The 22585-nt window shown below is 46.4% G+C and overlaps 1 protein-coding gene across 2 annotated transcripts in view; it reads left to right on the top strand.

The window, feature by feature from the left end:
• The window catches only part of BRINP1 (BMP/retinoic acid inducible neural specific 1), a 93757-nt gene that overhangs the window by 58764 nt on the left and 12408 nt on the right, over window positions 1–22585 (top strand). For both annotated transcript variants that reach the window (XM_044993161.1, XM_044993162.1), the window contains 3 exons: window positions 8222–8391; window positions 9746–9851; window positions 20917–21153. In XM_044993161.1, coding sequence (XP_044849096.1) covers window positions 8222–8391; window positions 9746–9851; window positions 20917–21153 — 513 coding nt within the window. The remainder of the gene's footprint in view (window positions 1–8221; window positions 8392–9745; window positions 9852–20916; window positions 21154–22585) is intronic.

Raw genomic sequence — 22585 nt, 5'->3', positions numbered from 1 at the left:
CAGAGATCCGTTGTGGCTGTTGGACCTAGGGGCTTGTTGACTTCCTCGGCCAAAGGGTGGGGTGTCAATCATGCAGCTCTGTTCTGCTCATAGGCTGCCCAGAGACTAGGCAGGCACAACTGCAAGTCCTCATCCCTGACAAGATACGTGTGCCCACACTCCTGCTGAGGGCTCAGATGGAAGGCCTTGGTAATATTTTGCAGCCTTAGCGATGCCTGAAGTTAAACTGAGTAGCGCAAGTGCTCTCGGCTGAGGCAAAGCCACTGTCATAGCTTCCCCTCGTGCCAGGACAAGGCATTGCAAGGGGTTCTTCCACTCCAGCATCCCCTTATCCATCATTCTGGTTCTGCAACCCTCTGCAGCTTCTGTGGCCCGGCCCTCCAGCCTGGTCACCTTTCAGCTCAGCCCCCTTCCGGGGGTAACAGAAAAGTCCAAACAGAAAACTCAGAGTCTAATGGCCTTTATGCCAGGCCTTTGGCCCCCATCTGGATGAATGGACTATAAAGTGGATAGAAAGCTCGCTAGATTATCAGGCTCAATGGGTAGTGATCAACCGCTCCATGTCTAGTTGGCAACCAGTATCAAACGGAGTGCCCCAGGGGTCTGTCCTGGTAACGGTTTTGTTCAAGATCTTAATTAATGATCTGGATGATGGGATGGATTGCACCCTCAGAAAGTTCGTGGATGACACTAAGCTGGGGGGAGGGGGGGGAGACAGATGCACTGGAGGGTAGGGAGAGGGTCCAGAGTGACCTAGACAAATTAGAGGATTTGGCCAAAAGAAATCTGATGAGGTTCGACAAGGACAAGTGCAGAGTCCTGCACTTAGGAAGGAAGAATCCCATGCACTGCTACAGACTGGGGACCGACTGGCTAAGCAGCAGTTCTGCAGAAAAGGACCTAAGGGTTACAGTGGACAAGAAGCTGGATATGAGTCAGCAGTGTGCCCTTGTTGCCAAGAAGGCTAATGGCATATTGGGCTGCATTAGTAGGAGCATTGGTAGCAGATCGAGGGAAGTGATTATTCCCCTCTATTTGGCATTGGTGAGGCCACATCTGGAGTATTATGTCCAGTTTTGCTTCCCCCCCCAAAAAAAGGATATGGACAAATTGGAGATAGTCCAGCGGAGGGCAACGGAAATGACTAGGGGGCTGGGGCACATGACTTACAAGGAGAGGCTGAGGGAACTGGGCTTATTTAGTCTGCAGAAGAGAAGAGTTGGGGGTGGGGGATTTGATAGCAGCCTTCAATTACCTGAAGGGGGGTTCCAAAGAGGATGGAGCTTGGCTGTTCTCTGTGGTGGCAGATGACAGAACAAGGAGCAATGGGGGAGGTCTAGGTTGGATATTAGGAAACACTTTTTCACTAAGAGGGTGGTGAAGCACTGGAATGGGTTACCTAGGGAGGTGGTGGAATCTCCTTCCTTAGAGGTTTTTAAGGTCAGGCGTGACAAAGCCCTGGCTGGGATGATTTAGTTGGGGTTGGTCCTGCTTTGAGCAAGGGGTTGGACTAGATGACCTCCTGAGGTCTCTTCCAACCCCGGTCTTCTATGATTCTATGATCTGGGACTTACCTGTCTTTGTTCTTTCAGTCCTGAAACCTGTAGGAGGACTGACCTCTCCTCTTGGTTTTCCAGCCCAGGGACACCATGTTAGGCAGCTAAGGATTGATCCTTCTAATCCCTCACTGCTTCCTTGGGATGCTCCTATTTTGTCCTTAGCTCTTTCAGGGCTAAGGTCTCCACTACTCTCACTCCATCTCCTCCTGCAGCTTCCTCCCAGCCTGCCGCTGAGGAGTGACTTCCAGGCCACTGCCAGTCTCTCTGGCAGATGGATTGTAATTCAAAAAGTCCCCTCTCTCTCTCTTTAAGGCCGGACTCCCCCAGCTCTCCTCCCTGGAGCTAGGGTGGTAACTTAAGTTGGTTGTTGAGCTTTAGCAAGCTTCTCCTTCAGCTGGCCCCTTCCTCCAATTAGTCCTCAGGCTCAGCAGCCCAGCCTTCTCCTGCTGCTGTCTGCCATGCTATGAAGGAGAAGGCAGCATATATGCTGATCCCCTTCCTAAAGCTCATCCCAATTGGCTGGGAGCAAGGGGAGCCTGGCTCCACCCACCCTGCAAAGCTTCTCATCACAAGCCCTTAAAGAAACAATAACAGGATTTCCTCCCAAAATACGACTTACTTCTAGGACCACTTCCTTTCTACCAGTATCTCCTATTTCCTAGGCCCTCTCATATATCAGATCTTAAAAGGCAATGCCACATGATGGGGGCGAACTGAGCCCCATGTCTTACTACTTTTAACAGGACCGAGTACTCCGTGTGGCCTTAGGTACTGCTACATGCGAGAGAATGACAGTATGGTCCTGAGTATGCAAATACGAATATCTGAGTATGTGAGTTTTAAAACCAGGTGGATATGCTGCAGTTTTGAGAGGGTGCATATGGGCATGTGTGCGTGATGCCTGTGTGATGATAATCGTTCCAGATTAAATATGTTAATGCCAAACCCCAAATAAGTGCACAGGCAGCATTTGAAAGAACCATGTGAACTGGATATTCTGCCTGGGTGATTTTCTCTCTTGGAATAGACAGAATAACAGCCTGACTGGTATAGTGCCTATAATAGCATTCCCGCCTAACCTTCACGCCCTGCCTTGTTTCTTGAAACCAGATGCTCTCTCTGTCTGAAACAAACTGAATACAGAAGGAAAACAATCTTCTCCCACAGGGGAAACTCACTGGACTTGGAAAAATCTTAGAGTGCTCTATGAAGTAGCACACCAAGGCATTAGGCAGGAATGGAGACACTGATGGGAGACAGAGAGAGGCCTGAACTGGATACAATAGTTAAAGGAAAAAATATGGGCCACATTTTAAAAAAAAAGAATAATCATTAAATTCAATGCAAAATATATACCCAGGGACTGCAGACCGGTCCCAGTATGGGCAGCATATGCCAGTAGATCAATAAGATGGAGAACTGCGGGTGCAGTCACCAATTCGCATGCCCGGTTACTGGAGCTGGGTAGAAAATTTCAAATATTTTGAAAATGAAAAATGGAAGTAAATTTCTCATGGACATTTTTTTGCTTCTGTTTGTCTTTTTACCGCCTGTTGCTATTATGCGTTTTGTACATAGGGTTAAATAGCATGTGTGGCATGTAGCAGTAGCTGCACTGAGAATACTGCAGTGACAAAGAAGGCATCTTATCTTAAAGTTTTGTGCTGCTGCGCATCATATTATCTGAGCACTGTTCACATAAAATAGATTGGCAATAGCGAAATCCTTAGTGAAATTCCTCGGATTTCTGGCTCTTGTTCCTCTGGGGGCTACGGAAAGCTCTTTAAACATACTGTAAATGATCAGCTATGTAGACAAGATTAGCTTGATTTGCATCCCTGCCTGCATGACTTAGGTGCCAGATCCTCAGATGGGGTAAACTGGTTTAGGTCCATTGAAGTCATGTGGTCCTAGCCATTATTGAATGCAGCCCTAGAAGAATCCTTTGTCCAAAACTGCCGGTTCAATGCCTCCAATCAAATTCCACCACCCCAACCACATGAAATGTTCCAATACAGCAAAGCACATGCTTAAGTGATTTGCTGGATAGAGATGATGTGTTGAATCAGGCCCTAAAAGAACTCTGTACAGAGAGAACTCATTTCTGTTGAGGAAATGTCTCCTTGGATTCATATTTTACACAGTGCAAGGCAGTGAAGGAAGAAACCACGGAGGCGAATGGAGTTTTATTTGTGGTTTTATTTTTCTTCCCATTGGCAGCCTTTTTCTCTTCCGCGTCCCTGGAAATTCCAAATAACAGGGACCTTCAACGGTGAAATATATTTTTAATTTCACCCGGGTGAGGTTGTGAATTATTCACAGTGGCTTGTTCCATCTCCTGTTTTTACAACACAACATTTTTAAATATGCAGAGGCGTGTAACGAGAGCTGGTGTTGGACAGAAGTGCGAAGTGTTCAATCAGCCCAGAGCAGCGGGGTTGGGGCAGGCAGGGCACGAGGAATGAAGGATTCATCTTGGCAATGACCGTGATGAAGATGAAGCAGCTTTACACTGACCATACGGTGTGCATTGCGCACGGAGGGGGACATGTTCCGCTCAGAGTTTGCAGGCTAAGCCAGATCCCTCTGACATCAAGTCGATCGCCGCTTAGGAGCCGCTTTAAGACCTTGGACCACATGAAAACAACAGCTACCCAGAGATTTGTGCTTTTTATCCATTCAAATCTCAGCCTGACGTTTAACCAGCTAAAGAACGAGAGACAAATGTGCAAGACTCCTTGTTTGCATAGCAGCTGTTGGGAGGGGCTCAAGGAGGTCTGAGAGCTGGAGCAGGCCATCCTGCATCCAGCAGGGTTGCTGCCTAGACACCTCCCACAAGAGAAGGATTTCTGATGCCTCTCTGTTGCCGAGCAGCTTGTTTCCCCCAGAGCCTGATAGAGAGCCAGCTCTGCTCCAGTTTAGTTCTGACAAAGGGATTGGTGCAGGGTCATTTCTAGGGCATCCACACTCAGGGATGAAGTACACAGAGCTGAGAGCTAATTTGCAGGGAAAGCCCTGAAGGGAAGACAACTTTGAACATAGCATCCGCTTAATAAACGAGAAATTAAGACTTAATAATGCAGCAAAAGTCTATTAACCCCTCTTGATCTATGGGCTGCTTTCGCTGGCTCTCTTTCCATGGGGATGTTGGGCTTTTCCCAGTCTTAGGCACATGCCCACAGCGTGGGTTTCAAGCAGCGGGCTCTCCCTGCCCTCGTATCTCACGTCTCAGGAACGGGGCAGGTCTCCCAGGATGTGCACTGAATGAAGCACAGAGAGGTTTCTCGTTTTTCCCCCTCATCCTCTCTGTGGTGAGACTGAAACACTTTGGAGGGGCAAAGGACGGCTTCTTTGGGAATAGAACACAGCTCTCCAGGTGCCATAAAAGCTTTGGGTTCTCCAACTGCTGTCTAGGTGGTAGCTTCATATAGCCTAGTTACATGCTGGTCTGGGACCCTTGCTGCTACCCCTCAGCTCTGTCAATGTAGAGTCCATTTTTAACATCCTAGCATGCTAGCAGCTTCGGTTACTGCCCAGCAGCTTTACCAGGTGGGGATTTAACCAGGACGTTTTGCTTTCTGGCAGGTCTCCATGGCTGCATCTACACGACGAGCTAGGGGTGTGAGTCCCCAACTTGTGTACACATATTTGGGTTATCTCCTGAGAGTTAGCATGAATAAAAATAGCAGGGTAGCCGTGGTAGTATGGGGAGCGGCGGCAGAGGCACAGCTGAGCTGTGTCGAGTACAAAACTGCCTGAAATCAGTGACTATATACTCAGCGTGGCTTGGCCGTTCCTCCACTGCCACTCCCCACGCTTCTGGAGCTACGCTGGATGTCAGAGTATCAGAAGGGTCACCGAGTTAGTCTGGATCTGTAAAAAGCGACAAAGAGTCCTGTGGCACCTTATAGACTATCAGACATATTGGAGCATAAGCTTTCGTGATTGAATACCCACTTCGTCAGATGCATGTGATGGGAGAGCTTCTCCCGGTCGCATAGTTAATCCACCTCCATGAGAGGCGGTAGCTGTGTCGCAGGGAGAAGCCCTCCCATCAACATAGCCCTGTCTGCACCGGGGTTAGCCGATAGAACTACATCGCTCGAGGGGGGGGATTTTTCACACTCCTGATCATTATATTTATACCAGTGCAAGTTCATAGTGTACACGAGCACCCCCAGTTCAAAGCGCTGTCCCGGCGAAGCGTTCCACCAGAGATTGTTGAGTAACAAAGGCCTTGATCTTTCTGCATGGCAAGCAAAACCAAGGTGTGGGCTTTGCTAAAGAACACAAGGGAGTTCCCACATCCCACTAGAACCCCACAGGAGCTGCGTGTCTAACTGCCATCCGGGAGATACCCGTCCAGGGCCCCCAGGGGCCACGTTCTGCTATGTATAGTACTCTAGTCTGAAATGGACACAGACAACCACATTGATCTCTGGATACATTTGGCCCAAGCTACAGCCTTTATTGCCTATTAATCACATTTTCCCACAAGCACCTTTGCATTTTCTCCCAAGCTTTCCCCCTCATACAGAGGAACTCCCTGTACAAATCCACAAAGTCACTACCTTCCTTCAAAGCTCTCCTGGAAACTCACATGCGTTGTGACGCCGGCAAAACACTTGACAGCAGCTAAGCAGCTGGTGTGCTGTGACCGCTGCTTATCATGTTAATCACATTCGTCTTATTACCTGATGCTTCCACCGTCTGTTTGTTGTATCCACCTGTTGTCTCCCATCATATGCTTAGATTGTAAACCCTTTGGGGCAGGAAACATCTTCTCTGTTATGTGTGTGCACAAGGCCTAACATGGTAAAGCCTTGATCCCCACCTTGGGCCTCTAGGCATTCCTGTCAACAGATTAATTGCTGATTGTTATTAATTATTATTGTTGTTACTATTTAGAGCTGAGAGGGGGATTCCCATGGAAAATGTTGAGGAAAACAATGTTTTTGGTCGGAATTTTCCATAGAAAATTTTTACCTCCTGGCAAAAAATCAAAATATTTTGATTTGAAAATGCCACAGGTTGGCTCAAGGGAGTTGTAGTTGGGTGCTGGAAGCTCCCATTCTTTGTGGCTTAGATTGGGTTCCCTGGTCAGATGTTTGCCATGATGCACCACAGTCTTCCTTCTTGGTGATGGGACAGGGGTGCATCATGGAAGACCTTGGCCATGGTGCATCATGGGATATGTGGGTCAGCTAGGGAGTCTGGCCCATATTGGAGAGTAAGGTCGTGAGGAAACTGAACTACAATTCCCATTAGCCACAGTAGTATTGCCAAATCAAAATATTCTGGGGTTTGGTTTTTAAATAAAAAATTTGGAGACACATTTCATATACATTTTTTATTTTTTTCAAATCAAAGTTTGTCACAGAAAGTGTCTGTTTTCCACAGAAAAAAATCAGTTTTCTCCTCTAAAAAATCAAATGTCCCTAAAGTAAAATATTTATCCATCAAAACAGTAGTGATGCAACTTTTTTCATACCACCCTAGTATTATAATGATCATCATCAGCATAAATATCAGTCCATCTGTTGGATACACAGGTTGGATTACAGCAGGTGCTACTTACTTCCACCCCAATTAAACTTTGATTCTTCTCTTAAAGCTAACTAGATAGAAATGGCACCTTCTGCTCTGTGTGTACATTCAAAATCAGATTTCCTGTCCTTAGTGAGAAAAATATGTTGGTTTTGCCTGTCACTCCTTTCAGTCTTGCAGAGCTAACAGAGCTCAGAGAAAGTCAGCTGGATTGTATTCTGGCTCAGACATCAGGAATAGATGTTTTTAACAATAAACTGTGGTTATAAAGTTTGTTCTGTCTTCTTTTCATCTTTCTTTTCTTTTCATTCAGAATATTGCTATTGTTCATTAACGTTTGTTGCCTCTTGGGACTCTAACGTCTGTACTTCCTGATTCTCTGTCATTTTCAGGGCAGCAGGGCTCTTGTTAATACCGGGCCTGATTTCCCCACACTCCTTTGTCCTGTTCAACACCTTTTCCCTTGCGCTTGTACCCACACAACACGCATCACCTGTGCTCTCCAGGCCTGTAGGAAGAGCAAGTGGTTGTTTATGCTACTTCTCTTTGTTTTTTTTCTGCTTGTCATCTCATCCCTCCTACTCCCCATTCTTCTCAACCACTCATCTTGCATAGCCACTGGATGCCAGATGACACTCATTTACCCTTTAAACACAGATCCATTCACTCGTGAGCTAAATGTAACTTAAACCGTCATTTATGCCATTGAATTAAGATAAGCGACTTCCATGAGAGTTGCATCTTCTTCCACCAAGTCTAAATATTGGCCCCATCACTCCAAATGTACCCTCAAAATGACAGGCCTTGTTGCTATTGTTCCATTTAATGGGCTAGTTTCCCAGTTGGTGTAAATCAGCATTGTCTTTAGTGATGTTATTCCAGTTTACAGCAGCTGGGGATCTGCACCACTGGCCTCAATGGAGCTATGCTCAGATTTTGAATCTGGCCCATTGTCCAGAAGAATAGGACTGGATTTGTTGCACAAGGCATCTCCAGGGGGTGCAGAGTTTAGATTGCACAGGTTCAGCATGTGATACCATCGGTACCTGTGCACACAGCCCTGTGGGGTTAGCAGCAAACCTTCCAATGTAGCAATCTGTTTCCTTTCACTGCAGGGGAGGAGGCCTTGACCATGTACATGGACAAAAGCCGGCTTGACAGGAAGTCCGGAAACGCTACCCAAAGCGTTGAGGCACTGCACCAGCTTGCTTCCTCCTACTTCGTAGACCGCGATGGCACCATGAGGAGACTCCATGAGATCCAGATCTCTACAGGAGCAATCAAGGTATTGCATCTGCTGCTGTGGAGATTCCAGGGAGAGAAATGGACTGGGGAATGACAGCCATTCCAATGCAATAGTGATGCCAGTCAGGGCTTGGCCTTTAATATGTTATTGCTGCTGGGTAGGCAGCAGCCATTCCAACGTGGCATTCTCTCCAGGAAAAGGCAAATTATTGCCCTGTGCCACTGATGTTAGATGGGAAAAGTCATTCTCTTGTGTGCCTCATTTTGGGTAGGCACAGATCATTCCGGCGTGAAAGTGATTTTGGGAAGGGGACACCCTGTGTGGCATTGATGTTAAAGAGATCATGGTCCTTGCCGTGTAACAGTGATATGGCCGTGGCAGGTCAGCAGCGACAATGGAAATGGACAAGCAGTTCTGCAGTGGCAGCCACCCTTGTGTGTCTTCCTGCAGCAGGTATTAGTAGAGTTTCTACTGAACAGCTCTCAGGTGAACTGATTACAAGAGAATGAGAAAAGCCCACAATGAGGCTTTACAAAGGCTTCCAGAATGAAACGGATGGAGACAGAGCGCTGGAGGGGGAGCGGGGGAAGCTACTGGGAGGAGGATACAAAGGAAAGGAAAATGGATCCACAAACAACGGCCTCCTCCTTTGAAAGCACTCAGTCTCCATTGGGGAGGGATTCCATTGTCAGGGAACATGCTGCAGGGAAGGCAGTCGGGATGGAGACATCACTCTTAGTCATCACACTGAAAGGCTCCGGCTTGTGTTATTGTTCTGTGGTGTCTCCTGGCCCAGCCTATTCCCTCAAGGATGGGAAACTGGATTGAGATACTGAAGCCCTGACAGCAGATAACCACTCTTTGTGAATTCAGAAAGGGCAGGTCTCCTCCGCCGCTAGATACCAACAATAACATCAGCTACGCTACAAACAGTGGGAGGATTTTCTGTGTCTCCATCTATCCGTAGTATGGGCTTGTGTGGTGGCGGGCAGGACATCACTCACCATATCTGGTTCTCAATCCATGTGCTCTAGATTGCTACGGAGAGAAAACGGGATAATTCCTCTCCTGGCTTCTGGTCTAAGCCAACAGAGATCCCCCGTGGATCAGCCTGCAGGCCTCCCCTCACTAGGCCCAGATGCAGATGCAATAACATAAAACAAGGGACACTTTGCAGCTGGACAGAGTCTGGGAGGTGGCTCTTCTTTCACGTTTGCATTTCTAACCTGGCCATTGGGGATATTTGGCTCTTACCCACGTCATGTAGGTTGTATTTTCATGAAGGTGGGGTGGGGGTGGGTGTCCGTCAGCCAGTGGAGATGTCAGGGGCTGGAGTGTCCTGGAAATGCTGCAGACAAATGGCATGTTTCCTTTTTTTTGCACTGTGCTCTAGGTAACAGAAACTCGGACTGGCCCCCTGGGCTGTAACAGCTACGACAATCTGGACTCTGTGAGTTCTGTCCTTCTACAAAGCACTGAGAGCAAACTCCACCTGCAAGGTAGGAATCAGAAGAAAGGAATGAGTGACTGTCGGGGGGAGAGAGGAATGACACGAGGAAATTAAAGCTCATACCCTCCTCTTCCTCCTTCCTCTTCTAGTGTTTGTTACACTCACTTGCCTTGTCTTCAGTTACATTGTAAGCTCCTTCGAGCAGGGACAGTGTCTTCTTATGTATATGTACAGCACCTAGCACAATGGGACCAGAACTGCAAAGGCATTCCGGTGCCTAAAGATGTAATTAGGAACACAGTGGAATTTCCAAAAGTGCCTACATAATGTAGGTGCCTGAATCCTGTTGGCTTTCAATGGGAGTTAGGCACTTAACCTGCTCAGGTGTTTTGGTACATCCTACGAGGGTACCTAGATGCAGCTTTACGTGCCTAAAGGCCTTTGCCATTTTGGCCCTAAGTCCTCTGCATGCTACTGCAATTCAAATAGTAGTAAACAGTAACAATGGTTGAAACAGGGAGAAGGAGAAAGAGAGAAGGACTGAGAGAAAGAGAGAGAGAGATTTATGGCAGGGCAGTGGTGAGCTGGAGCCGGTTCCCGCAGGTTCCCAAGAACCGGTTGCTAAAATTAGACCTCCATAGAGAACCGGTTGTTAAAGGGCCAGGGAGTGGGCAAAGAACTCCGGTCCGCGGGCTGGACCATCCTGTTGCTCCCAGGATTCCCAACTGGGGAGGCTGAGGCTCCCCCGCTTCCCCCCAGCTGCAGCGTGGCCAGCCGCCGGCACCAGCTGGGCAGCTCAGCTGAGCTCCGGAGTTGCTTTGAGCTGCCAGCAAGGGGGGAGGGGGCTGCAAGCTCTAGGGCTGCTGGGGGGGCAAGTGGCCTCCGGCCCTACAAGTATGTCTCCGCCTGCCCCGGCCCCTCCCCCGCTCCACCCCCTTAAATCAGAACTTTTTATAGGGAACCGGTTGTTAAAATTTTGGCAGCTCATCACTGTCCAGGCAGGGCTATGGACCTGACCCAAAGCCCACTGAGGTCAATGGGAGTTTTTCCGCTGATTTCACTGGCCTTCGGATTGGGCCCTGTATCATTACGCCAGTGCTCTATGATTTGTATTGGCTGCCTATTGGTTTCAGGCAGAGTTTAAGGTTTTAACCTATATAAACTTGACCTTGTCACTCTCGCCGCTTGTCTGAAGTAGTCTGAGTCTGTTGGCATTCAGGACAAGCCGTGAGGTTCAACTAGTTTTTTTTTGGGGGGGGGGGGGGAAGAGGGACTTGGGAAATGAGAGAGAGCTGAATGAGGGTGGAATATTCTGCCTTCATTCATTTTGTTTGGTTAGTATCTTGACTACAAGGGTGAATCTATGCTGCTGCGTTTGTTATTCATAGATAGATAGATAGATAGATAGATAGATAGATAGATAGATAGATAGATCTAAGGACCTGATCCAAAGACTGGATGAATGGAAAGGATCCCAGAGGACTTGGGATCAGGCCTCAGTGAACAATAATGCTTAAAGTCATCCACGGTTATTAATAATTAAGAATGGGATTTTCAAAGACATTGGCTGAAAACCAATGGGTGCATATTGTCCTCTGGCCCTTTTGAAAATACCAGCGAAGGGGTTATCCTAGATTTTTGTAAGTAATTTCCTCTAGATTTACAGTAAGGTCATAGCCTAATTTTGGCAATTAATTTGGCAATTGATCTTTGATTATCAGCAGGTAAGTATGCCCAGTGGTCTGGGATGGGATGTTAGATGGGGTGGGATCTGAATTACTACAGAGAATTCTTTCCTGGGTGCTGGCTGGTGAGTCTTGTCCACATGCTCAGGGTTTAACTGATCGCCATATTTGGGGTTGGGAAGGAATTTTCCTCCAGGGCAGATTGGCAGAGGCCCTGGAGGTTTTTCACCTTCCTCTGCAGCATGGGGCACGGGTCACTTGCCGGAGGATTCTCTGCAGCTTGAGGTCTTCAAACCACAATTTGAGGACTTCAATAACTCGGACATAGGTTAGGGGTTTGTTATAGAAGTGTATGGGTGAGATTCTGTGGCCTGCATTGTGCAGGAGGTCAGACTAGATGATCATAATGGTCCCTTCTGACCTTAAAGTCTATGAGTCTATGAGGTTTGACCTATTACTCTGATTTCACGATAATGTGGCCAATCTTCAGATATGTATACCTGCAGCAGATACCTCTGCTGTATAATAAATTATGGTTGATTAGGATATGTTTGACCAACCAAGGGAAGGGAAAGAGGGAAGCCTTGCATTGCTATTAGAGCTGGCCAAGAATTTATCATCAAAGTGTTCTGTTGTTGTTGTTTTGTTTTGTTTTTTATGGAAACTGAGGTTTCCACAAAATCTTGTTGTTGACATTTTTTGATTTTCCCAAAGGAAAATAAAAAGGAAATATCTCATTTTGACATTTCCAATTCATAGTTATTGGGAACTTTATATTCGATAAAAAAAATAGTATTTCAAATGTTTGTCCTTATGTGGGCCAAAAGAAAAGGAATATCATAATTTCCAGTATGGCAGAAATTCCGATTTTTGCCTTTCACTTGTTCAGAGTTAGGGTTAGCTATGATGGGAGGAGAGCTTCCAAGTGGGCTTTGAAGGGACAATGCAGCCAGAGGAAATAAAGGCAGAAACAGAATGAGCATTTGGAAATGGGAACTTCATTATGACTTTCATGGAGCTGACTCAATGGAAGAGGGGAGAGAGTGAACGAAGAAAGAGTAAGAGAGAGAGAGAAAATAAAGAGCAAAGGGAAAGAGAGAAGGAGGACACAGTGTGCGAGAGGGAAGGGGGAAGGAATAGGTAGAAAGTTTCCCCTTGCCACTCCTTCAGCCAGTCCCCATGATTATCAGGATCTGAATCAGTCTCTGGAAGAAAAGAATGGGGATGGTGGGAGTTTGTCCGGCTGAGAAATTCAGAAAACTGCACCATTTCTGACCATCCCGGTAGTCACTGCTATTCAGAAAGCCAAGGTTGAGCAGCACTATGGAGCTGAAAAGAGGAAGCCAAAGAGCAAGAGAAACAATGGAAGTGGGGGGCATCTGGAAAGATGCGAGTTATGTCGTATCTTGTTGCCCTGAACAGTCTCTGTGCAATTTTAGTACAAAGGCATTTAAAAATATATATATATTAGGAGCAAAATGAATCCTAACAATGCTGTTGGTCCATTACTAGATGTAGATGGTGGAATTATCAGTAATAATGCAGAAAAATCAGAAGTGTTCAATAAATATTTCTATTCTGTATTTGGGGGAAAACAGCTGATGTAGTTTCATTGTATGGTGATGACAACATGCTTTCCGTTCCATTAGTAGCTCTGGAGGATGTTAAGCAGAAGCTACTAAAGTTAGACATTTTTAAATCAGCAGGTCCAGAGAACTTGGATCCAAGAGTTTTAAAAGAGCTGGCTGAGGAACTCACTGGACTGATAATGTTGATTTTTAATACATCTTGGAGCACTGGGGAAGTTCCAGAAGACTGGAAGAAAGCTATGTTGTGCCAATTTTTAAAAAGGGTAAACAGGATGACCCAGGTAATTATAGGCCTGTCAGCCTGACATTGATCTCTGGCAAGATAATGGAGTGGCTGATATGGGACTCAATTAGTAAAGAACTAAAAGGAGGGCAATGTAATTAATGCAAATCAACATGGGCTAATGGAAAATAGAACCTGACAAATTAACTTGATATATTTGTTTGATGAGTTTACATGTTTGGTTGATAAAGGTAATAGTGTTGATGTAATATACTTAGGCTTTGGTAAGGCGTTTAACTTGGTACTGCATGACATGTTGGTTAAAGAATTAGATAAATATAAAATTAACATGGCACACATTAAACGGATCAAAAACTGGCTAACTGATAGGTCTCAAAATGTAACTGTAAATAGGCATAATTGAGTGGGTCTGTTTCCAGTGAGATCCCACAGGGATTGGTTCTTAGCCCTATGCTATTTAACATGTTTTACCAATGACCTGGAAGAGAACATAAAATCATCACTCATAAAGCTTTCAGAGGACACAAAAATCAGGGGAATGGTAAATAATGAAGATGACAAGTCTGACACAGAGAGATCTGGATCACTTGGTAAACTGGATGCAAGCAATGTGCATTTTTATATGGCTAAATGTAAATGTATACATCTAGGAATGAAGAATATAGGCCATGCTTACAGAAGGGGGGACTCTATCTTGGGAAGCAGTGACTCTGAAAAAAAGATTTGGGGGTTGAGGTGGATAATCAGCTGAACATGAGCTCTCAGTGTGATGCTGTGGCCAACAGAGCTAATGCAATCCTGGGATGCATAAACAGGGGAATCTTGCATAGGAGTAGAGAAGTTATTTTACCTCTGCATTCTGCATTCGTGTGACCACTGCTGGAATACTGTGTCCAGATCTGGTGCCACAATTCGAGAAGGGTGTTGATAAATTGGAGAGGGTTGGAAAGCCACAAGAATTATTAAAGGATTAGAAAATGGGCCGTATAATGATAGACTCAAGGAGCTCAACCTATTTAGCTTAACAAAGAGAATGGTAAGGCATGACTTGATTACAATCTATAAGTACCTACATGGGAAAAATATTTAGTAATGGGCTCTTCAATCTAGCAGAGAAAGGTACAGCGTGATTCAATGGCTGGAAGTGGAAGCTAGACAAATTCAGACTGGGAATAAAACGTACATTTTTAATAGTGAAAGTAATTAACCTTTGAAACAATTTACCAAGGGCCATGGTGGATTCTCCATCACTTAGAATTTTTAAATCCAGATTGGATGTTTTTTCTAACAGATCTTTCTAGGAATTATTTGGGGGAAGTTCTCTGGCCTGTGTTATGCAGGAAGTCACACTAGACCAGCGGTTCTCAAACTAGGGCCTCCACTTGTTCAGGGAAAGCTCCTGGCGGGCCGGGCCAGTCTGTTTACCTGCCATGTCTGCAGGTTTGGCCGATCGTGGCTCCCACTGGCTGTGGTTCGCTGTTCCAGGCCAATGGGAGCTGCGGGAAGCGGCGCAGGCCGAGGGACATGCTGGCTGCTCTTCCTGCAGTCCCCATTGGCCTGGAGCAGCAAACCGCGGCCGGTGGGAGCTGCGATTGGCCAAACCTATGGACGTGGCAGGTAAGCAAACCAGCCTGGACCGCCAGGGGCTTTCCCTGAACAAGCGGCAGCCCTAGTTTGAGAACCACTGCACTAGACGATCATGGTGATGCCTTCTGGCCTTAGAATCTATGAATACTGAACACAGTCTCACTCAGAAACTCCCATAATCCCTAGAGAGAGAGAGATGGTGGAGGGGAGGAAAAGGGGGAGATGGTCGGGGAAGATTGTGATGGTCCGAATGGAAAGGGAGGAACAGAGGGAGCGGGAACAAAAGATAGAAGAGGGTAGTGGTTGGGACGGAGAGGACAGGAGAAGGCTGACAGAAAGAGAAGAGAAAAGGGAAAGAGGAAGGTGCTGGTTGCAATGGGACTTCAGACAAGTGCTTGCTGCTGGGATGCATCTCAGCTGTGTGAACTGGTTCAGTGAACACTCATGGTGAGGGCCTGTGGAATAACAAGATAACCAGCACACACAGTTTACATGCTACAACACAGGGCAGACCCAACAGTGGCCAACCCAGAGCTAAGGGAAAGGCACAGGGTCAGGGAGGAATAGTCTCCTTTTAATAAACCAAAGTGACCTTTAAAGCTACACCTTAATGTTATCCACCCAATCTGGAGGGTGGTTCGCTGAATAATTATTTAGGCTCCTTTCTCTCCTCTCCAGCTGCTTTGTGAGAGCTCATTAAGAATTAGTCACAGGGCTGCAGGTAATGAATCGTGACTTAGTCTACTTTGATCTGATTAGCAGCCAAGCATGAGCTGCTGACAGAAATCCGTGTTCCTGCCTTCATGTCGCTCTGCTCGGAGGCCAGTTCAATAAAAGAACAGCGTCTTCATGACAGGGAAGATTTCTGATTCCCAAACAGCCAGCCGGAGCCAGACCATGACTGAAGCCTACGTGTGAGAGCAGCTCATTCTCAAGGACGTGCCTAAGCCCCTGGCAGTCATAGACCCAAGTTATAATGTTCAGATCCAGAGCCAAAATGCCTCAAAGGTCATATGAAGGCTTTGGTTAGGCCCTTTACAAGATGTAAGGGTCTGCTGCAAGATTTAGAACTGGGTCTAAATGTCCTCAAACATCATAGTACCTGGACTGAGTAGAAACATTCACTGATGAAAGAGCATGTGTGTTTGCGTGGCCGGGCATCAGCATGTGTGCGTTCATGTGTGTCCGCGTTCTTCTTATCTCGTTGGCCTGCTCAAGGCATGCTTGCCCACCCTCGTTGCAGGCTGTAAGGAGTTGAGCACTGGCTGATTCTGTTGCTGATTGGAAAGGAACTGGCTGTTGGAGGTGTTTGGCTCTGTGCTGGAGATTGCAAGCAGCAAGCAGAGCTGGCCAGAAAATGGAATTTCCATTCCTTGGGAAATTCTGACATTTCAAAATTTGTTTTCATTTCGAAACGGAACCAGAATTTCTAAATCTCCAGCAAAACAAAAAGTTCCCCAAACCATTCCATTCGGAAATGTCAAAATGCTTTTCTTTGACAGCATCAAATCTTTTCACTCCAATATGGTAATCATGTTTCCTTTTGATAACGTCAGCACAGTAACCTGAAACACTATTATATTGTATTTCTATATTATATCTATTAAAATAGTTAATATGAGGGGAAAAATCAAAACGAAAGGAATTGAAATGAGAAAGTTGAAATGAAACATTTCAGCATCACCTTAATGAAATGAGAAAGTCAAAACAATTCATTTACATTTTCTCCCCATCCACACATTTCCCACAACACATTTGGATCGAAACAAAACTATATTTTTCCAGGGAAAACTGTTCCGTCAACATTTTTGTCACTCGGCTCTAATTGTGGGGCTGGGGGAAGGTGTCAATATGCTTTTTAGATATCTCCAGGCCAAGGCCAAAACACCTCTCCAGGAACCCTTCCTAAGTGAATTCATATCCCTTCCCATACCAGCTCCCATATCCTCTCTCTGCTCCTACCTCAGTTTGACCAAACCTCTGCTCCCTCCAGACTTTAAAGAGGGCCTTTGCACTTCCTTGTGTCAGACATTCATCCTATGATGGATCCTGACCCATGGGTTACCATTTAAGGTGTGCAATCTTCCAGAAGCATGGTGGGTGAGAAAGCACAGGTGTGTATGCCTGTCTCTAGTCTGAGTGTGTATGTGTACCTCTGCGTGTTTACATGTGAATGGGAATAGGAGTGTAGGTGTGTGTGATTATATTCCTACAACCTTAACATTCAACCTCCCCTCTCGGGGATCTTCTAGCCTGGAGAGTAATCTTTGTGCATAGCAGGGAGTCCCTGTAGAAAGACATACATCTTCTGCAGGCTGGGTGGAATTTTTAAGCTGCAGAGCTGTATTTCTTGCATCCAAGTCCGTGTCTTGGAAATGCGCAAGTATGAGTGCATGAGTCCCTGAGCCAGTCAAGCATTTAAGCATGTGCTCATCTTTAAGCCATATTAGTAGCTGCATTGAAATCAATAGGACTGCTCATGTGTTTAAACGCAAATACATACTTAAGTGCCTTGATAGATTGAATCTTAGTCTAACTGATAATCAGGCCTGCACTTACTCAATAAGCTCCCTTTACACCACACTGACATTGTGAAGGGACCTGTAGAAGGGTAAATTGACTGCAGGTGAACCCCTCATGGCTGGGTGTGCGGCTTTCCTCATCCAGCACACACTCACGGCTGAGTGTGGGGGCCCCCTCATCTAGAACCCCCTGCCGATGGTTGTTCTGGCCCAGCAGTGGTTTCTCTTCTTGTCACTCAGCCCTCTAGCCAGGGTCTGCCACAGGAGTTTGCTTCATTCCTGTGTCCTCCAGAGACCTTCCCTCCCTCCCTCAGATTTCCTTCTCGCCATGCATGGCCTCCCTGTTCCCTCAGGTCTCTCCACTACCACAAAAGTGACTGCAGAATTCTTCACACGCTGCCTTCTGCTCCACACTGCTTCTCTTTGGACCGCTACCCAGCTCCTCTCCAGCTAGTCTTCATCTTTAATTAAGTCGGGCCTACCCTCTAGGAACCCACATGAACCTTTTCACCACCTGCGTGGGTAGGCACCCCAGCACCTGGCCTTAAACTGAGTGTAAATGAGTTTACGCAGTGTAAAGCAGTCTTAGTGTAAATGAATGTTAGGACCTGCTTGTGCGCATCGGTGAGGATGCACATATTTCTATGGGTGTGTGTCACTATAGGAGTGTGCATGTATTGTATATGAGGGAGTGTTTGTTTGGAAAGGTTTCTGCAGCTTTGGCCATGCAGTATATGTTGTGTACATGCATAGGAGTGTGTAGGAGTGCGCATTTGTGGTCTGTGTGTGAGGGGGAGATGAGTGTCAATCAAAAGTGCACACCATGTGTCTAGCTATGTATGCAAATGTACAGGGTGGTACCCCACAAGTTAGCTGGGCTGTTATGCATCAGAGAGCAATCCCGATTAGCTGGGATGGGGAAGCATGTTGGTGCTGCTGTCCAACTAAGGTTAAAAAAGAAAGTTTGGTGAACTGAAAAGCGTAACAATAGTTTAGGCTTTGCATACAATCTCGGAGGCCAGGACAGGCCATTCATGTAGAGTGTAGACAAAGGACTGGGTCAAGTCCATGGAACCTAGACTGTTCCTTTAGGGTCCATGGAAGATGGTGAGTCCAACTCATGGCTGGCTATTGCCCCAGACCCTCTGAATCTGGGAGCACTCAGGGTCTCAAAGATCTTTCTCCAGGTGCTTTGAAAGTCTTAAAATCCTTAGCCGCTATGTGCCTTAGTTTCCCATCTGCAAAATGGGCATAATAACACAGCTCCGTACTCACTTTCCATTGCCAAGGCAAGTGGAGTAAAGTCTTGGAGCCTGGCAACTGGAGATCTTCACCTACCTCCAGTATTGAGGTTTGAAAAGGAAACTCCCTTTTATAGATGGATAAGATGATAGTGCATGGCAAAATCCAGGAAGGTGCTGAGCACCTGCAATCCCTTTTGGAGTCAAAAGGAGGAGTCCTGAGGTTCTTCTTGAGACCCATCCCAGGAGAGATCAGTAGGACATGCAGGGGCTCACCCTCTTTTTGTTTTTGCCCCATTGTCTGATGGAGCTCCGCCTGCCACCACACCCCCCCCCAACCCTGATTCCCACAGAGTATGCATGACCGACGTGGTTTTCATCGGTGTGGAGAACCCATAACTTCCAGGGTAGTCGATGGTGGCTACAAATGCTCAGTGCCTCTGAAAACCAGGCCCCAAACCTTTTCCTCATGCATGTGTCTCAAATATTACCTCTGGCTGAAGACGGCACTATATTTATTCTGCCTGGCAGCTGCCACTGCTCTGCGCTTGGTTGAGAATTAGGTCAGACAATTGAACAGCTCACTGCCAGTGGACATGGCATTCTGCATAAACGACGTCTTGTGCACAAGGGGGTAAGAAAAGGAGGTCTGGGATGTCCCCTTGGCCTTGGTTATTCTCCAGTACCTGAGCTATTGTGTCCTGCACCAGAGAAGGGAAGGGTGTCCATTAAAACCAGCACTGAGGTGGGTTCTCAGGAGCTGCCAACCACCTGTCTATCGCCTAGAGTGCAAATGACTCATCACGAAGATGGGGGCTGAACTCCTGAATGAGATCACAGCCCTCCTGCCCTTTCTCCACAGTTTCACCCTGTGAATTATTGTCTTATTTTCATTCCACGCCAATGAGCTGTCAGCGACGGATACTGTAATTCAGAGCAATAGAAACACAAACAGATGGGTAATTGACCCGCGTGCCTTCATTACACTGGAGTTCAGCACTGCTGTTCAAGCCATAAACTCCTTTATCTGCCAGTCTGAAATCCCTGGGCCTTTTATGAGGAAAGGCGATCAGGCCAGGCTTCTTCGCTCAGTTATTGTTCTCCCCTGCCTCATGCACTTCGGAAAATGACAGAGTCTGACAAGCAGAACTTATCAGGTACAAGGAAACAGCTGTGAATCCTATAGGGCCCCGGGCCGTCTGTAGGGAGCTCACAGACTTGGGCTTTAACAGGAGAGCACAGAAAAATAGCTATAGTGTGTATGCGTGTGTGTGTCGGGGGGAGAGGGTATGTATGTAGGGCTACATTCTCAGCATGTGTAAAGTATCAAAGCTACATTGAGGTCAGTGGAACCATGCCAGTCTCCATTAGTAAGAATGTGGCACATACTCTTTTTGTTGGGATTTTCAAATGAGATGAAGGGAGTTAGACACCCAGCTCTCACTGAAATTCTGTGGGACGTGGGCTCCAAAATCCCTAATCACCAGTACAAATTTCCCCCTATATTCTTTTTCTTTCTTGCCTATGGCAATTCTGTCTACCAGTCTCTAGCCTTTCCTTCTTTCTGTCTTTCTTTCTGTCTTTCTTGCATAGGTCCGACGTTGCCACACCATGAGAGATATTTAGTCTCTAACAAAATAGGTCAGCATGGCATAATGCTCATTATAGCTGAACTAGCGCTCGGTGGATGAGGCTGAAAAAGTCCATCCGAGGAAAAGGTATAAAGGCCAGCACTGTGCACCAGGGTGGAACACACTGTAGTGGAGTGTGGGGCTGAGTTGAATAGAGACAATCTCCTCCCAGTATGAGATAGAGGGGACCCTGGGGTTGGGGTAAAGAGGCAGCCCCTCGCACACAGCTCTGTGGGGCTACAGGTTTTTAGCAGGCTTTTTCTAGTACCTAATAGTGTAACAATGTCAATGTTCACCTAATGGACCCCCTCCTTATATCTCTTCTTGCAGAACATACTGTGGTGTATTTTCCAAGGCTTGTGAGCTGGTACCCCACGCCATGACCTCCTTAAGTCCAGCAGATGCAACCTGATCTCAGCTGAGCAGTTGCAATGCGCTTGAGACATAAATCTTGTACCCCAAATTCCTTTCTCACAACAACTAGGGAAGAAATCGTATAGCAACTTTTAATTCCTCTGTGTCACCTTCCCAAGCTGTTAATGAAACAAGTTTAAAAAAAGGAACAGCAACCCGCAACATTTATTTTCACATTCCCTGCTCTTGTCTCCGCACCAGGTCTCCAGATCATCTTCCCTCAGTATTTACAAGAGAAATTTGTCCAGTCTGCGTTGAGTTACATCATGTGCAATGGAGAGGGGGAGTATGTGTGTCGGAACAGCCAGTGCAGCTGCCAGTGTGCTGAAGAATTCCCACAATGCAACTGTCCCATCACCGACATTCAGATCATGGAGTACACGCTGGCAAACATGGGCAAGTCCTGGACGGAAGCTTATAAAGATCTGGAGAATTCAGGTAACCCGGCAAAAGGGCTGTTTTCCAGCTCCTGTGGTTCTGATGTTGTTGTTTTAATAATGATAAGAGCAAGGGTTGTTAGGAAAATGGGTTTCTCTTCCAGAAAACATTTTGACTTTTCATTAAACACCCCCCTCCCACACTGAAGAAAACTAAATATTTTTGGTCTAATATCTAGACGCTTTTGTGTTTCAGATGTTCATTTTTTGGGACAAAAATTTGAAACTCAGGCCTAAAGAGAGACTGGGAATGGTTGGGTCATTACACTAATTGAATCTATTTCCCTATGTTAAGTTCTCCTCACACTTTCTATGGGTCATCTTAATTATCACTTCAAAAGTTTTTTTTCTCCTCCTGATGGTAGCTCATCTCAATTGATTAGACTCTTCCTGTTGGTATGCATACTTCCACCTTTTCGTGTTCTCTGTATGTATAAATATCTCATGTCTGTGTGTTCCATTCTATGCATCCGAAGAAGTGAGCTGTAGCTCACGAAAGCTCATGCTGAAATAAATTTGTTAGTCTCTAAGGTGCCACAAGTCCTCCTGTTCTTTTCATGTGAATTAGACACTGTTTCGTAGAAAACCCAAATGTTATATCCAAAACCAGCTTTGATGGAAAATTCTCTATCGGCCCTACTAGCATTCTAAACGATCTATTTCATCATTAAAGAGGAGCGATATTTAGCTTTGTTATAGATTAGCAGAATGTAAATGGTGCAGAATGTACCTTTAGCTCTCCCAGAATTACACACTCCTTAGCGGTGTACTGGCAGCTCATGTGCAAATATCACAGGGCAGATTAAGCCCCTTTGTGACAGAGATGTGCTGTGGGGAGATGGGGGCTGGTGTCTGGTGGCCTGAAGTTCCTGATTTTCATGTGGTTTCGTCTGCTGGCTTTATTGGCGTTTTGTCTGCGTGATGCTGGCGTAACAGAGCTCTGAATCGGGCCCATTATTCAGCTTTCATAAAGCATGATGCTTTCAGGGGCTCTAGGTGGGATGCAGGAGCACTGGCCCTTGTTACACCTGTGGGGAAGGGACAATAAGTGCTCCACCCAGCAGTCACCTGAGCCCTAGAGGGGTGGAGTTATGGCTCCTGCCTGGACGCACCCTAATCCATGGAGTGCTAGCTGGTCCCCTCCTCCCCACACTACATGCACTTGTTAGTGCTTGCAGCCAAATTATACCTGCCTCCGGCGTGGGAATGCAAGTTGTCAGGAAGGGGCTGCCCTCCCAGGGGCTTTCCTTTTGGAGTCGTGTGACACGACATGCACCCAAAGCAAATTCAGAGCCCATTTGGCTTTTGGCCAGCTCTGCGGTGGGTTTGAAATGAATGGCGTTTCGTGCAATTTGGTGTTTAAATCGGAACTGCTCTATTCGGGCTTTGAATGGACAAATGTTCCTTTGTCCAATGAGGAAATGGCGCGAGGC

Source organism: Mauremys mutica, chromosome 18 (assembly GCF_020497125.1).
Source record: "Mauremys mutica isolate MM-2020 ecotype Southern chromosome 18, ASM2049712v1, whole genome shotgun sequence".
Taxonomy (NCBI): Eukaryota; Metazoa; Chordata; order Testudines; family Geoemydidae; genus Mauremys; species Mauremys mutica.
This window is presented reverse-complemented; position numbering and strand designations above follow the sequence as displayed.